The sequence below is a fragment of the Archocentrus centrarchus genome, chromosome 9 (assembly GCF_007364275.1).
Source record: "Archocentrus centrarchus isolate MPI-CPG fArcCen1 chromosome 9, fArcCen1, whole genome shotgun sequence".
Classification (NCBI taxonomy): domain Eukaryota; kingdom Metazoa; phylum Chordata; class Actinopteri; order Cichliformes; family Cichlidae; genus Archocentrus; species Archocentrus centrarchus.
In genome coordinates this window covers 22525523-22540029 of record NC_044354.1, presented here as the reverse complement: position 1 = coordinate 22540029, position 14507 = coordinate 22525523, and the positions used below count along the sequence as shown (strand labels likewise).

General features: G+C 39.8%; 1 protein-coding gene across 2 annotated transcripts; it reads right to left on the bottom strand.

The window, feature by feature from the left end:
• Positions 1–810: 810 nt before the first annotated feature.
• Positions 811–13853, bottom strand: ulk1a (unc-51 like autophagy activating kinase 1a). Of its 2 annotated transcripts, none has more exons than XM_030737627.1 (27): positions 13364–13853; positions 13174–13266; positions 13052–13093; positions 11788–11820; positions 11637–11673; positions 10293–10466; positions 10069–10142; positions 9858–9959; positions 8636–8694; positions 7077–7159; positions 6929–6976; positions 6751–6839; positions 6438–6594; positions 6271–6331; positions 6083–6172; positions 5745–5858; positions 5515–5645; positions 4785–4867; positions 4457–4578; positions 4104–4219; positions 3727–3852; positions 3250–3389; positions 2965–3140; positions 2748–2866; positions 2065–2222; positions 1785–1920; positions 811–1670 (listed from the first exon to the last, which is right to left on the bottom strand). In XM_030737627.1, the coding sequence occupies exons 1-27, from the start codon at positions 13451–13453 to the stop codon at positions 1615–1617; spliced, it is 2709 nt and encodes a 902-aa protein (XP_030593487.1). In that variant the 5' UTR covers positions 13454–13853; the 3' UTR covers positions 811–1614. The 2 variants fall into 2 exon arrangements, with proteins under 2 accessions (XP_030593487.1, XP_030593488.1); XM_030737628.1 differs by having other exon boundaries at positions 4457–4575.
• Positions 13854–14507: the final 654 nt, after the last annotated feature.

Here is a 14507-nt window from a genome sequence, read left to right as displayed (position 1 = left end):
TATGGATTATAAACATAATTTCTGTGGACTGGAAAGTGAAAGCATGTCTCATCTATTTTCCCATTGTATACTATACATTCACAGTATACTTTCTAAGGAATATAGAAGGAATGTTGAGATAAATATTGATATATATGACATTATGACATTGATATATATATATTTTATGTAAATAGTGCTTATGTATGTGTATAGTTTTTTTCTATTCTATTTTATTTTCTATTCTATTTAGTAAATTTGTTTTTTACTCATCCTTTTCTTTTTTCTCTATACTGAGCTGCTGTAATGCGCAAATTTCCCCGTCGTGGGATCATTAAAGTATTATCTTATCTTAAATATGTTTGATGTAATATTTTATTTTATTCAGAACAAAATGTAATAAGAAATATAGCTTGTTCAATATGCTATGTATATGATGTGTAGGTACCTGTTTGCTCTTTGCCTATGACACTGAATAAAGTTTGAAGGACAAAAAAATAGACTGTAGTAAAATTGTAAAATATTTGTGGCTTGGAGTTAAAGAGCAGCTGTGACAAAGGTGGACATTTAAGTAAGAACACTGAAATTGATTTATGTTTAAGCAAATCCACAGTTCTTATAATAAATATTTATTTTGATCACACACCATATAACAACTTCTTTTGGCAAAATTGACAGGCAGTCTTAAAATAATACAAAAGGCAATTTGGTAAACAAACTTCAGTTACACAAAATAACCTAGCGTCATTGCAGGGAATCCATGCACAATGAATTTGTACATTGATTGAATGCAAACCTATATCTCTAAAATCAAAATGAGCAAAGTTCAAAACCTAAAAAAAAAAAAAGCCCAAAACACACACACATAAAACAAAAATGCACAGGTACACACAAACAGCATTAGTTTATACGGCAAGAAGAAAAAGTCACTCGAGTACCTCGTAGCTGAGTACATCACTCACCCAAAAGAGGATTTCTGGATCATGTGTAAAACTAAAATCTCATTCAAATGTCAAAAATATTTATTGCACTCTACAGTGTATGGCCATAAGACAGGCAGTCATAAGGCAATTATTGCGTGTTAGGTTAGCGCACACTTTCAGTACATTCATATTCACTCTTCTGCTACAAAGAAAAAAAAAGGAAAAATTGGCACAGGTTTACATAATGACAATATTTGGTCATCTCATCCAAACTCTTCAGAGTCCCATAGGCTGGTGAACATTCACCAGATACATAACAGAAATATTTCAAACACATAAAACCACAAGGTAATCTTTGTTTCAAGTATAAAACACTTGCAGTCAGTTCTTAATGTAATTGATCATTCTATGTGCAAAGCACTTAAACGCACTGACACGTACGGTTTGTAACAAAACAAATACTGAGAACGATTTACCTGATCATAGCTGTTAAACATTCATAACACAATCTGTTTTCAAGAACGTATCCAAAGCTGGACTTCCAGTCTTTTCTGTGCATTTAGACTAAGATTACAGGCTGGGTGAAGAAATGAGAGCAGATGCTCCAGTGGTCGTTTCCCTTAGGAGAGATCAAAGTGCGGACAGTCTTGGAGGATCCATCTACAGTGATGACGGATGGATAATGCAGTTGCTCTGGATGTAGTCGTGAAGCTCATAAATACTGCTGTGTGTGCAGAGTTGAGAGGCGTCTCTCAATGCACTGCTTACCTAAAAAGATAAAGGAAAAAAACCCAGTGAACACATGGAAAATTCCTTCATACACTACTTCTAATATTTAAAGTTTCTCTTTATTGGTTTGTGTGTCACAGTGCTTCCACATACATTTATCTATGCTGTTGATGTCCTCTTGCTCTGTGAGGATTCGGGACAGACCCTCCATGAGCAGAAGGGCTTTATGGTAGCGCTGGACTGACATGGTGCCGTGGTGGAACATCTCATCTAAAGCAGCAGACTTTACCTGAATGGGAGGGGGAGGGGGGGGGGGGGGGGGGATACACACATACACACATTAAAAGAGCTAAGCTAAAGATACATACCCAGTATATACAGGGTTGGCTCTAACTGGAATGAATACCAATATCCTGCATTGAAATGAGCTCACCATGTGCACAGTGTGGTTGTAGATGAGCTTCTCTGCTGTGAGTGCATTGAAGTTGTCCATAAGTTTCTGCTTGTCAACCAAGAAGGTCTGCAGCTGATCGCTGAGGGAGCGACAGTAGGTCACGCAGGTCTTATACACTTCATTGAGCTTCCTGATCACTGCAAAAAAAATTAAATACAAAAACCTTTTTTACTTTTAACTGTAAACACACACACATAACCTTTCTGCCTGTTTGGTTGTGCTCATACAACAGGAGTTTGGTAAATTACTGATGGATTTTGACAAACTTATGGCCAACATCAGAATAATAAAAATGTACAAAATGGACTTAATGGTTTATTCAGGATGACCTGAGAGAAGTGACTGTGCACATAAATTCATCAGTAAAGTGTTTACAGAGGTCAGGGCTGAGGGCAGCTTTCCCACAGACGTCTATAGGAACAGAAGGCTTTTTGCAACCACAGATTGCCCTTCTGGCGGCTTTAAACAGCACGCAGGTTTAAGTCCCATCCCTGCTGGCTTCCCTTTTCAGACTCGGAAGTTAAGTCCATCTTGTATAGTGTCTATGGTAATCACTGATAAATGTTTCTGAAGAATTTCAAACTATGAACATTTAACATTTACCTTAGAAATCTACAAAAGTGAATGCTTGATTACTCAAAGCGAGCGGTCCCTTGTCTCACCTTGTTTGACTGTAGTGGATGGAAACAGCTGGCCATTCTTAATATTTTCTTTGGCACCGTGCAGCGCCGATGACAGAAACTCTTCAGCCTTCATGTACAACACCAACTGCTCTGCATAGCTGGAGCATTACATAAGAAGCATAAGAAGTTATTTTTAAGATGTTTTTTTAAACAAAGAGAGCTAGTCCACATTTTGAGAAAATTTAATGCCTCTTACCTCCACTCTCTACTCAGAAGGCTGATCTGATCTGTCACCAAGCTCTGCTCTAGTAAGGAAACATCAGGACAGCTGATGGAATCCAGCCCCGGCTCCTTAAAGGAAGCCAATTCCATGACGCACTGGACAAAAGCCAAAGTGAACTGCAAGTCACTCAGAGCATCTGTGTGTGGCTCCTGTGAAAAGAGCGTATGAAATACTCTCAATGTGGAAGCTTTTCACGTGGGATCTGCAAATATCCATTACTGATGATCACTGTGGAACACCATCAGTGTTTGACTGTACCTCCATTAGTGTGTCTTCAGGGAGCTCTGGAGGATGAAAAATCAGACCGCTGCGTGGAATAGCATTCATGGCTTCAGTGTCACTGTGCCTACGGTGTCCTCTTTGGAGATGCCAGCCTGAGTTATTGTAGCTGGGAGTGTCTGCATTTAGAACAAAAGACAAAGTTACCTTTAACCCATACAGCTGATACATGAATAATGAAGATGCACAGGATTCACTAATAACATGTTTCAGCTTTAAAATAATCATTTAAAACATAAACATTTAATGGTTTCCCTCCGATAATCACACCATTTTTAATTTGTGTTAACGGTCTAAATGATCTCCAAACTCAAGAAAGCAATACTTAATAAAAGCCTCACTGGATCACTCATAAATGTGCCAAATTAAGAGACTTCTTAAAAACATTCCTTCAAGCAAAACTGAAATGATAGTTCAAAATAAATACCCAAGAGTGAAAGAAGCTAGAACACCTACCTGAGAACCTCCTCATTAACATGGTATCAGGAGGAGAGTTTCCACTGGAAGGAGAACCCACAGTGAAGATCACAGGAACTGGGCTGTCCGAGCACCGGAAAACTCCATGATAGCCAGCAGGTGGAGCTGTAGGAACAAGTAAGAAGAACTGGTAAGGTAGTCCACTTGAACTGTAAATGAACAGTAAATGTACATTGTAATTGAATTAGATGCGTCACATTGCCCTACATGTGCAATGATTTTATTTTTGTAAAACCTTTCCTTTGCATGACTTTAAGGCAGTGTTCTTATGAACTGGATTATTCGTACAGAAAACAAAAGCTGTGCCAGTAGAAATCATTTGACTGGTTTTACTTTTTCGCACTTTGCACTGATACCTGTTATATCCATGCTTTTCTCGCTGCTGAGGCTCTCGTCTCCTCTTTCTTCAAAGAGCTGAACTCCAAGGGCCGCCTTCAGAAGCATGTCAGATAACCTTCCTGTGCTGATTGATCTGCACATGTAATATATCCACAGACACCCTTGTGAGCATTTAATAATTGATCAGACAGCATATGTTTTACTGTGTGGCATCTCTTAGTGGCAGGTTTTCATACGGACTCTTAATTAGATGTGGAATATTAATGTCACATTTCATTCCATCTGCTTAATATACTGTCACAAAACTTTATAATAATTTAACCATTTATTTATAATGATAATATCAGTAATGAGTATGAGAGTATTATACCTTTTAAAAGGACCCTTTTTAATGGCTGATTTCCGGCTGAGGCTGGCCTGGGATGCAGGATCAAGGGATTGCAGGTTTGGGACTGTCCTGGTTCGGTTTGGCATTCTTGGCTGAAGTTGCTGCTGAAAAGGAAATGAAACTGTTGAAACATCTTCTACTGTGTTACCAGATTTTTAAAAAAATTATTCTCTCACATCACGGGAAATGTAAAAATGTGCTGTTTTAAAGAGAGGTGAAAGGAATGTCAGAAATAGATCGGCAAAGTAGAATGAATGACTTCATATTCATTTTTAGATGTACTGTTTCTGTAATGCAGGCAGAAGCTGACCTTGGGTCTGTCCTGCATGTCAGGAGAACCAGCAAGCAGTCCGGTTCCTGTGCTGAGTGGGGGAGTCTTTGGGCTCGTTCCCACTAGAGAACATAACAAATATTAAACCATTATTTTTTAAAAAGCACATGATATTTTTGTTAAGGCATTCACAACTTTATCACCCATGCTGAATGAGACAAGCTCACGCACATGCTCCACGAGTTTAAAATGAAAAGCAGAAGAGATGCTACAGAGAAAATCAAATACCAGCATTTCACCTTGAAACAAATCCCATAATATTCACTAAAGGAATATTATTTAAATTCATGTTGTGTGTTTGTGTGACACGGTGGAAGTTTTTTCAATGCCCGAATTGAGAGCGTGTGTTTTGCTGCTGGAATGTTATAGAGAAAGAGATGCAATGGAACAGCTCTGCTTAACAAAAGCCCCTTTCAGACATGAAAATCAATCCGATGGCAACATAAATGTCGGTCTCTGAATAATAAATAACTATTTCTGTAACCTTCTTACAATAATAAGCATCTGAGCAGCAGTTTCTCAGTGTACTTCCAATGTCCAGTAAACCGCGTTTATAACAAAGCACAGTTGACTGGGATTAATTTAAAAGTTGGGTTTTCAGTATGACACAAAGCAATCACTCTCACGGCCTCATGAATACTGCAATATTACACATCCCAAATCTGAAAAGGGCTCCGTAGTTAATACAGAGGCCAACTGAGATCATTACCCAATGGGGAAGACTGTAGAGGTTGGCCTCCTCCAGAGTTGAGGGCAAAGCCTGGACTGGGAGATCTACATTCTTCATACTGTGGCGGGCTTTCATTGCTGCTGCTGCTGCTAGCACCGTATAACGTGACCCTGAACGAGATGAGGTGTTGTTAAGACAAAGGAAGCAGAGAATATATAAGAGTAAGAATCTGAGGTGCGCTGGGGGTACGGATAAATGGCTGGACTTGCCTGGTGGAGCCATGAGAGCTGGCAGACTGCATACGCTGGTAGTTTTGGATCTGAGTTGGGACTGGAATGGGAAGAGAGGGGCTGCATTTACCGCCAACTATTTCAGTAGGCTTGCTGCGTGGTTAAAAGAGGAAACACAGATGAGTGGGCAGTTGATTTTATAAATCAATTATAAACAGCAGTTGAATAAACATATTATGAAATCACAATTTCTCATGTCCTGTATACCACGAATATAAATACTGTTGGATCTACGTTCACACTCAATTTAATTATCCATCTTAGACCACTTTCATTTTCCACCAGCTGAAACCTAAACCTGTCTGACTTTCTCTTACCTAACAGTCTTGGGGGGCGAGCAAAGCATAGGAGAGCGTGGGGGTGTCTTTCCAGTGGGTCCAGAACCCCTTTCAGCCAGCAGTGAGCTCCTATACAAACACATTAATTAATTATTCCTACATAAATTAATAACACTTCAAACATTACTGAACACAGATAGTGTTCATCCCAAGAAGGTAACACTCACCCACAGTCTATCAGGCAACTTTCAAGGGGTGACCCAATGTTTACTTCACATGTATGCTCATCTGCAAAGCAGCAAAACAGAAACAGTCAGACCTTTTGTGCTAATGTGACAAAACAACACACTAAAAACCATCCCGATATATAAGGAGTGATGCTCAGAGGTCTTACTGGGAGACTGGGCAGGCACCACGACATAATCTTCCATGTAAGATTGGGTATTTCTATCATCTTGACTGGCTATGTCTTTCTGCAGGAAACCAGGCTTGTCCTGTGTAGGGGTGTAAGGCAGACTGGGCTGAGGTTGCTGCATCTCTCCATCGGAATGCTGACAGAGAGAAGATAAAGAAACAATTAACTTTACCTAATACTAACTGCAGCAAAACACCATTAGAGTTTCCCTGAAAATATAATTTTACATTTCACATATATTTTTCCAGTCGATTTCAGTTCACTTCATTTTACAAGAGCACATTGCACATACTTGAGGTGAGGCCAGCTGGGATGTGGAGGAGCTGCTGGAGGAGCTGCCGGAGCCAGAGCTGGGGTAGGAAAGCATCGGGGCTGATGAGCCTGTCAAAAAACAAAGGTGCTTGTGTTAGGACCTCAGCTACAGCACCTTCCCTGATACTAAGCTGCCCTAACAACAAAGCAGTGCTTACATTTCTTTGTTGAGCTTGTTTCCAGGAAAGGATGGTGAAAAAATTCCTCTGCAAAAAAGAAAAACCCAAAACAAATCAAAGCACAGAAAAAAAAGATAAAGACATAAGAAATTTATTTTTTTTAATAATAAAAAAGGTACAGGCTTACCAAAGCTGATCCGTTTTTTGTGGTTTCTCTGGAGCAGCCCTACCAGCAGGTGTCTTAGATTATCAGAAGTCTCTTTTGGGATGCTGACAAAACACGAAGACTTTCTATTAAAACTTGCATCAGTAAGAACACTGATAAGAATGGGAATCACAGATTATTGAATTATTCTAGTAATTTTAATAAGGAGAAAGTTGGGGATTGTTTCATCTCTGCAATATTATAAAGTGCAGAGTAGCCTTTACTTTGATAGATCATGCTAATATTTTGACCTTGTGGCTTCAGTGTGTTCACTGTGTTTGCATTGATTTTGCAAATATTTATGGCTTTAAAAAAATGGGATTGCTACCGTGAAGTGTAAAATAATTTAATTTATGGCTTCACTGCAAAACCTCAAGGTATCACAGTGTGTGTTTATGTCTGTGTTGAGCTATGCGAATCACATGGAAAGTGATAGCCATACAGGCCGGTAGCTTGACCTACAGAGCAGGCTATATATAGAATCAGAAGAAAACAACAAACTGTTCCTTCACACTCTCTCTCTCTCTCTCTCTCTCACACACACACACACACACACACACACACACACACACACACACACACACACACACACACACACACACACACACACACACACACACACACACACACACAGAGCCTCTCTTATCTCCCAGCTTTATCACTGAAAAAGATAAACATGGCTTTGAGCCATGCACAGGCTGGCAAAGTACACCATGAAAGCAGCGGACAAACAATCCATAAATCCCTCTGAACGCTTTCCAAGTCCAAATTCTGAACATCAGAGAAGCTGTGTTCAAAATGACTGTAAATAGCTACGAGGCCTGACTGTTAAGGCCTCTGTACACACTGATAAAAAAGCAGAGACAATCTTATTTAGAAAATTAAACCATTCACAGGATGGTGCAGTTCTCTATATTTCCTCACTGCTGTTTGTAATTCTAAAATATAAATTGGTGACGTTGAACGTTCTAGATGATCGATGACAGGTGTATGTATGACTTTTTTCCACAACAGGACTATTCTTAGAAGTGGTGTGGGACTTCTTTACTCAGAGCTAATTATATATGTGTGTACATGTGTCTGGGTGCTCGCATGTATTTGTTAAAGCATCCAAATATATATCGAATACCATTCATATAGACACAAACTTACATTTATGGACAAACATTATCAGGATCCAGGGTGCATGAGTGGCAGTTGACACTGCCTTCCTATCATCTTCCTCTGTGTATTATGTGTGTTGCAATGTTCCAGTCCCATCTTAAATCTAAACTTAGTCTTTTTTTTCCCTTTGGGAAAAAAAATGAAGTTTTGCTGTGTAATGCAGCACTGCATGGCATGAGCTTGGAGAAGGCAGTGCTAGTATGTCCACTTGCTATTGGTGCAATGAGACATCACACAAACATTAACTAGTGAGGATTAAAAACTGTTTAATGTCCAGTCTAGCTGCATTGGACATTTGCATGCTCGTGTATACCTGCTGGGTAATGTCTAAAACAGCTCAGGGCTGGAGTGGTTGTTTGAAAGCAGCTCATACTCACTTGGGTAACAGGGTCCTGTTACTTTCATAGAAGAGACGAAGCTTGTGCGGTGTGCTGGCCTGTGTACAAAAGAAACAAAGACAAGAGTAACACTTGGAGATGACCACCCACAGGCCCAAACAATGCAAATGAATGAGTCTGGCTTTTATAAACAAGCATTTGAATAAGTGATTTTCTGGCCTACATCTTTACAAATGTAAATTTTGATCTCTCTATGCTCTGCATTTTTTCTCTTCTCTTTCCCTTCACTCCATAACCTGAGCCTAGCACTGCTGGAGGTCTCTTCGGATACAGGGGAGTTCTTCCTTCCCACTGTTGCCAAGTGCTTGCTAGTGAAGGACTGTGTGGTATTTATCTTACAAAATAAAGGACCTTGAGCTGACTGTTGTCATTAATTAGCACTAAATAAATAGTGAATGCATTGCTGTGCGGAAGTGTATACAGTCCAAGCATAAACAGTATCAGGTTTTCACAAATGTCAAAGTGTAATGAATGTTTGCCAGCAAAACCAAATAAACATCATTCTCAGAGGCAGCAGCAGTAGCGCCTCACCTCACGCTAACCTTTGGACTTAACTCATTGACCTGCCCGGCAGAAATAGAAGGCAACCTTCCCTTTTACTGTCAGAGAAAATAAACTACAATATAAGAGATACCACAGCAGAACAGGTCAAAAACAATGTTTTTCTCTCTATATGGGTATAAAAGGGGCAACTTTAGTACTAAACAAGTGACCAAAGAAGAGGTAAAACATTGGCATGTGTCTATATATATAAATCACAGCTGAGGCAGCTTGCAAATAACAGTTCAAGAGTGGCATCTGAGCAGCCACGTGAACAGGGGAAAGTAATAGCTAGGGTTGTGAAACAGCATTTACTCTGGGTTCAGAGAAATGGCTCATAGTAATTTCCAGCTACCTCCCCCATCAACCCATCATACGTAAACAAAACTCATTTCTAACAAGCTGTCCCAGCATTTTCCAACTAACAACACTGGAGATGTTGAAAATTATCACCCAGCAGGCAGGTGGTTGTGTTGTGAATCATGTTTTTCCTTTTAGGTTATGAAAGAGATGCATCATGTTACACTTTGACGTTAATTAATTTGCCCTTTGTCTGAACTTAGGCAAAACAGTTTCATGGCTGTTTGTGATTATGTAAGGGACCTTAGCAAGTCCTTGTTAGTATTTGCATGTGTGCTGTCCTTTTTTAAGTGCTACTCACATAAAATGGTGCTTTGCCGGTCAGACACTGATACACGATGGTACCGATGCTCCACAGATCAGCCTTGGCATTATAGCACCTGGACATCATGACCTCAGGAGCCTGTGGCCAAAAAAAAAAAAAGAAAAAAAAAAAGAGAAACAGCTTAAGAGGCGCAGTGCATTACACTTGGTTGGTATAGGAAACCGGAGTGAGCTGCCTTAATGCTTACCATATACATGGGAGAGCCACACAGTGTGGCTGCCATAGTGTTTGTCTGGAGATGACGCGCAAACCCAAAGTCAGCTGGAGGATGACAGAAACAGGTGAGGGGCATATAGCAATGTTTTTTTTTTGTTTTTTTTTAAAGTATGTCAGCCTTTTAAATCTACAGAAACCCATTTTGACTTATTCTACATTCAGATCATCTAAAACAACGCTGGTGGAAGTCATTACCTATCTTAATGGTGGTATTGATGGAACTGGCTTTTCGCCCCCCTGCATGGCATAGTAAAATGTTCTGGGGTTTGAGGTCTCTATGGAGGATGCCTTTGCTATATAAGACCCTCATGGCCCGTGCTATCTGCTGCAGGAATCCACGGATGGTGTCTTCACTCAGGGTGCCTTTAGCTGTCGATACAGAAGAAAGTCAGTGTGAGAGCTCAAAGAACATTCACTATACCGGCTAGCATGCAAATGCATTAGGAGCTTACTCATGTGAGACTTTAAACAATGATTCAAAATGTGAGAACACACCAAGAAAGCACCACCAAGTGCAGAAATGCTGTAGTTACCAGCAGATATCTGGACGAATATCTGAAGATTTACATATTGTGGGTGTTATGATATAAATATATAGCATGTGAGATAAATGTTTACTTTGTGTGGCATCACACTTAACTTAAAAATATTGTGTACAGTGTCAGCATCACTGTTGTTATGCTTCATGAAGGAAGATTTTGCTCACAATGCTTCAATTAGAAATTAAGGTCAAGGCTGTCTGATATAAAAGCACCCACACAAATACCACCATTACCACCTACTGCTCCCCTCAACCTCCCCCCGCCCCTCATCAGTATCCCTTGCCGTCTTGTTTTTCCACCAGAGGACAGGGCATAAGGGAGTGACAGATGGGTGAGGTCATGTGGGTGCATCGATAACCTTGCCAAATGAGTGCTGCGCTGCAAATAGCTGTATGCGTCTCCTTGGCAGGCAAGCAGAATTGGCAGCTCTCAACTATAAGAACCACTGGCACTGTGGCTGAATTAGACCAACGCTCCACACCAGTGGGGCAAGCCTAGCCTGAGGAAAAATTAACTCCATGTGTCATCATTATTTAAAACAGGGCTTGAAACTTGAAGCAGGGGAATTTTCAAGTGAGATAAGTTTTTTTTTTTTTTTTTTAATTCTCATATTGTAAAATAAAAACCGGGATTTATTTTTGGTCTCCAACTTTGCTCCATTTTCCACACTGTAGGAAAACACTGGAAAGGAACTTCAGATCAACAGGTTTTATCTAGGTTAAGTACTTGGTAGTATTAGTGATAATTCACCCACTGAACTTCTTTGGTTGTGCTGCCCTGCCAGAATCCTATTATTCCTTCAAAACACTACAAAAAAGCTTTACTAAGCCTCTTAAAAGCCACACTGCCCCACCAGTACATGTTTACAAGCATTGACATGCAACAGAAAGATAAGGTGTGAGTGTCCTCTTTTTTTCCTTTTTCCTTTTTTTGCTTTTGCAAAAACTTCCCAGTATGCACTTTGAGCTTTAAGCCATTTGTTATGCAGCAAACTTACAATGAAGGTACTCTGCCAGGTCACCTCCATTGCAGTACTGAAAAGACAAGAAAGACAAGTGTTAGCTCAGCTGACACTGCCGCCTGAATAGTGGATGAGATTTGCATTTTTTCCCATGAAAACAAGAACAGCCATTTCAAGCACAACTCACCTCCATGACAAGATACACATATCCCCCAATCTCCTGTTAATAAAAGCAGATGATATGCAAATGATTAACAATGCAGCTACATGTGGTATTATTGAGCACCAGCTACTTGATAACTGAGTTGATGTTTGAGTCAATAAAGCCATGAATACTTAAATTACTTTAATATATCCACTGGATTGGATCTTCAGTGTTTCAGGGTTGCAATATGTACAACAACTGACATCAGCTCATTTCTTAGAGTCTTTTGACTCATCAGCAGAAGCTTCTAGAAACTCACTGCCCCTCCCCCCACTTCAACACAGGGAAACTGTATCCTGTTAATATCACTGGAAAAAGATGGAAGATGTTTCAGGAGAAGAGGCCCACTTGACTCCAATGGAAAGCAACAAGTGGGAAATCGAGCTGCGTCTTGCTTTTATTACACCAAATTAAAGCCACTGGGCTCTCTGTGTGCTGGACTGAAACTTCAGAAGTGTTTACCACCGGTGCTATTACATAAAACACCGCATGGCTACTATGGTGTGATGAAGTTTTTTAGTTTTAAAACCTTATTACATCTACATTACAGGATTACAATTATTTATAAAACAAAATAAAAAAACACCACCAACAAAAGAGAAATAATAAAATCATTGGGGGACTGGTTATAACAGACACCAGAGGGTTTAGATTGTATAGATGCTAGGTATTTACACACATTCATGCCCACATAAATGTTCTGTTCTCCCTGTGTAACCTGAAGTCATTATGTTTGCATGTTGGGGTGTTTCTCCTGTGTTTCTCAGGTTCTGTGGCATTGTCTGACTGGCTGCAACCTGCCATCTGTCAGAAATAGATCAGCTCAGCCGTGTCTGCCTGCCTGGCTATCTGAGTGTCAGTAAGTTGAGAAGAGGAACGCGCACACTGGTAAATTAATGTGCAGTGCTAGAGTCGCCTGCTAATTTAAAATGCATTTAGGATCTAGCATTTAAAAGCAATCAAAGATTTTGCACTGTACAACAGAAGTGAAAAACAGCCGTATAGCTACTTGTAAGTCCTTTATAATGATTTATTTGCAATAAAGGGCCCTTAAAGCTTCCAGATCAAGCTCGGGCCTTGGCCATGTTTGCACCACATGTAACTGGTTGCCAGTGTTTCGGCAAAATTTGCATCATGCGGCAACAGAGTCAACAGTACCGCAAGTCTGTTTGTTTTGCTGTCCATGTGCTGTGGAGAGAGAGAGAGAGAGAGAGGAGGGGGAAGGGAGAGGAAAAACCATTCTTACCTGATAATCAAGTAGCCGAACGATGTTCTCATGTGTGAGTTCCTAGAAGAGGTGTGGGAAAATATATTTGTTAAAGGTACACTTGGAGACCTAAGCCACGGCACCTTCTGAAAAATACATACCTTTAATATTTTGATTTCTTTCCCAAGCAAAAACTGCGATTTGCCAAGGTTTTTCTTGTTGATACACTTCACGGCAACTTCCCAGTCATGTTTCTTGAGAAGTAAACAAAGGCAGTCCGTGAACACAACAACAAACCACACATCCTCAAAGACCAAATAAATAAAAAAAAATATCAGATTTGAAAGTTACCTCTTTATGTCTGCCTTTGAACACAACTGCAAATGCGCCATTACCAATCATGTCTTTGCTGTTGAACTCAAACTTCCCAATAGACTCCATGGATATTAAAAATAAACCTGCTGAAATATCCGAGAGTGTTTAAGTGGTTGATTTTCCAAATGAAACAGACGCGCGGTACCACGGCACTTTTCTCCTGCTAGCAAATCCCATGCCACTCACGAAAAATACAGTTTTTGCACGAAACAAGCTTTGTATTCGTGGAAAATATCGATTCAAAACATTACGAAGTTACGGTAAACACAAAAAGTTGAAATAACCTCGTCGTAAACAGTATGTAAACAAAAATATTAGCAGCGCACTGTGCTTATTTGGCGAGTTTAACTAGTCCATGTCTCTTTGCAGGAAAAAAGTTCAAATAACTGCTGGTAAAAACACTTGGTGCTCACACGGTGTGTTTAGACTTTATTGTATTCCTGCTCACCTTTCTACCCATATACCCAGGGGTTATTCATGTCTTATGGTGAGCATGCGCAAACAGGCAAGGCAGCTGTTTCATGGTGTCGCCTTCAGGGACACCTCGTAAACACGTTATTCGGTTACTTCACTTCTCTACGGAGGTTCGTTTCTCCCACTGAAAAACAAAACAGAACACTTTTTCCCAACCATAAGTCAAAATCTCGGGTTATTATCTCAAAATTTCGATTTACTAACTCAAACATCCGAGAAAATTACTTGAAATTTTGAATTATTACGTAGAAATTTTGAGACAATAACCCAAAATTTCAACTTAGCTCTGCCAAGCCTTTTTTTTTTTTCAGCTGTGGAAACGACCTTCCATACAGTTCGATGTGACTTACTGTATTTTAATTATTAAAAAAAATTTATTTAATTAAAATATTTTTTCAAATAGTAGTTTTACATTGTTGAGGACTGCTGGTGTTAGTTAGTGAGATAAATCCACCTCTTTCCACCCCCAACTAACATGCATTCATTATCACATAGACTCTTGACACCCCCAGTGATTAAACCCGACCCCAGGGCATGGTGACCACAGGGGGCTAAGCTCCGGGCTTTGTAATTAGCAGTTCAATTGTTAACAAGGAGCAAAAGGCCATCACACATTGAAATGAAGTTTCTCTAGGGTAACACAACA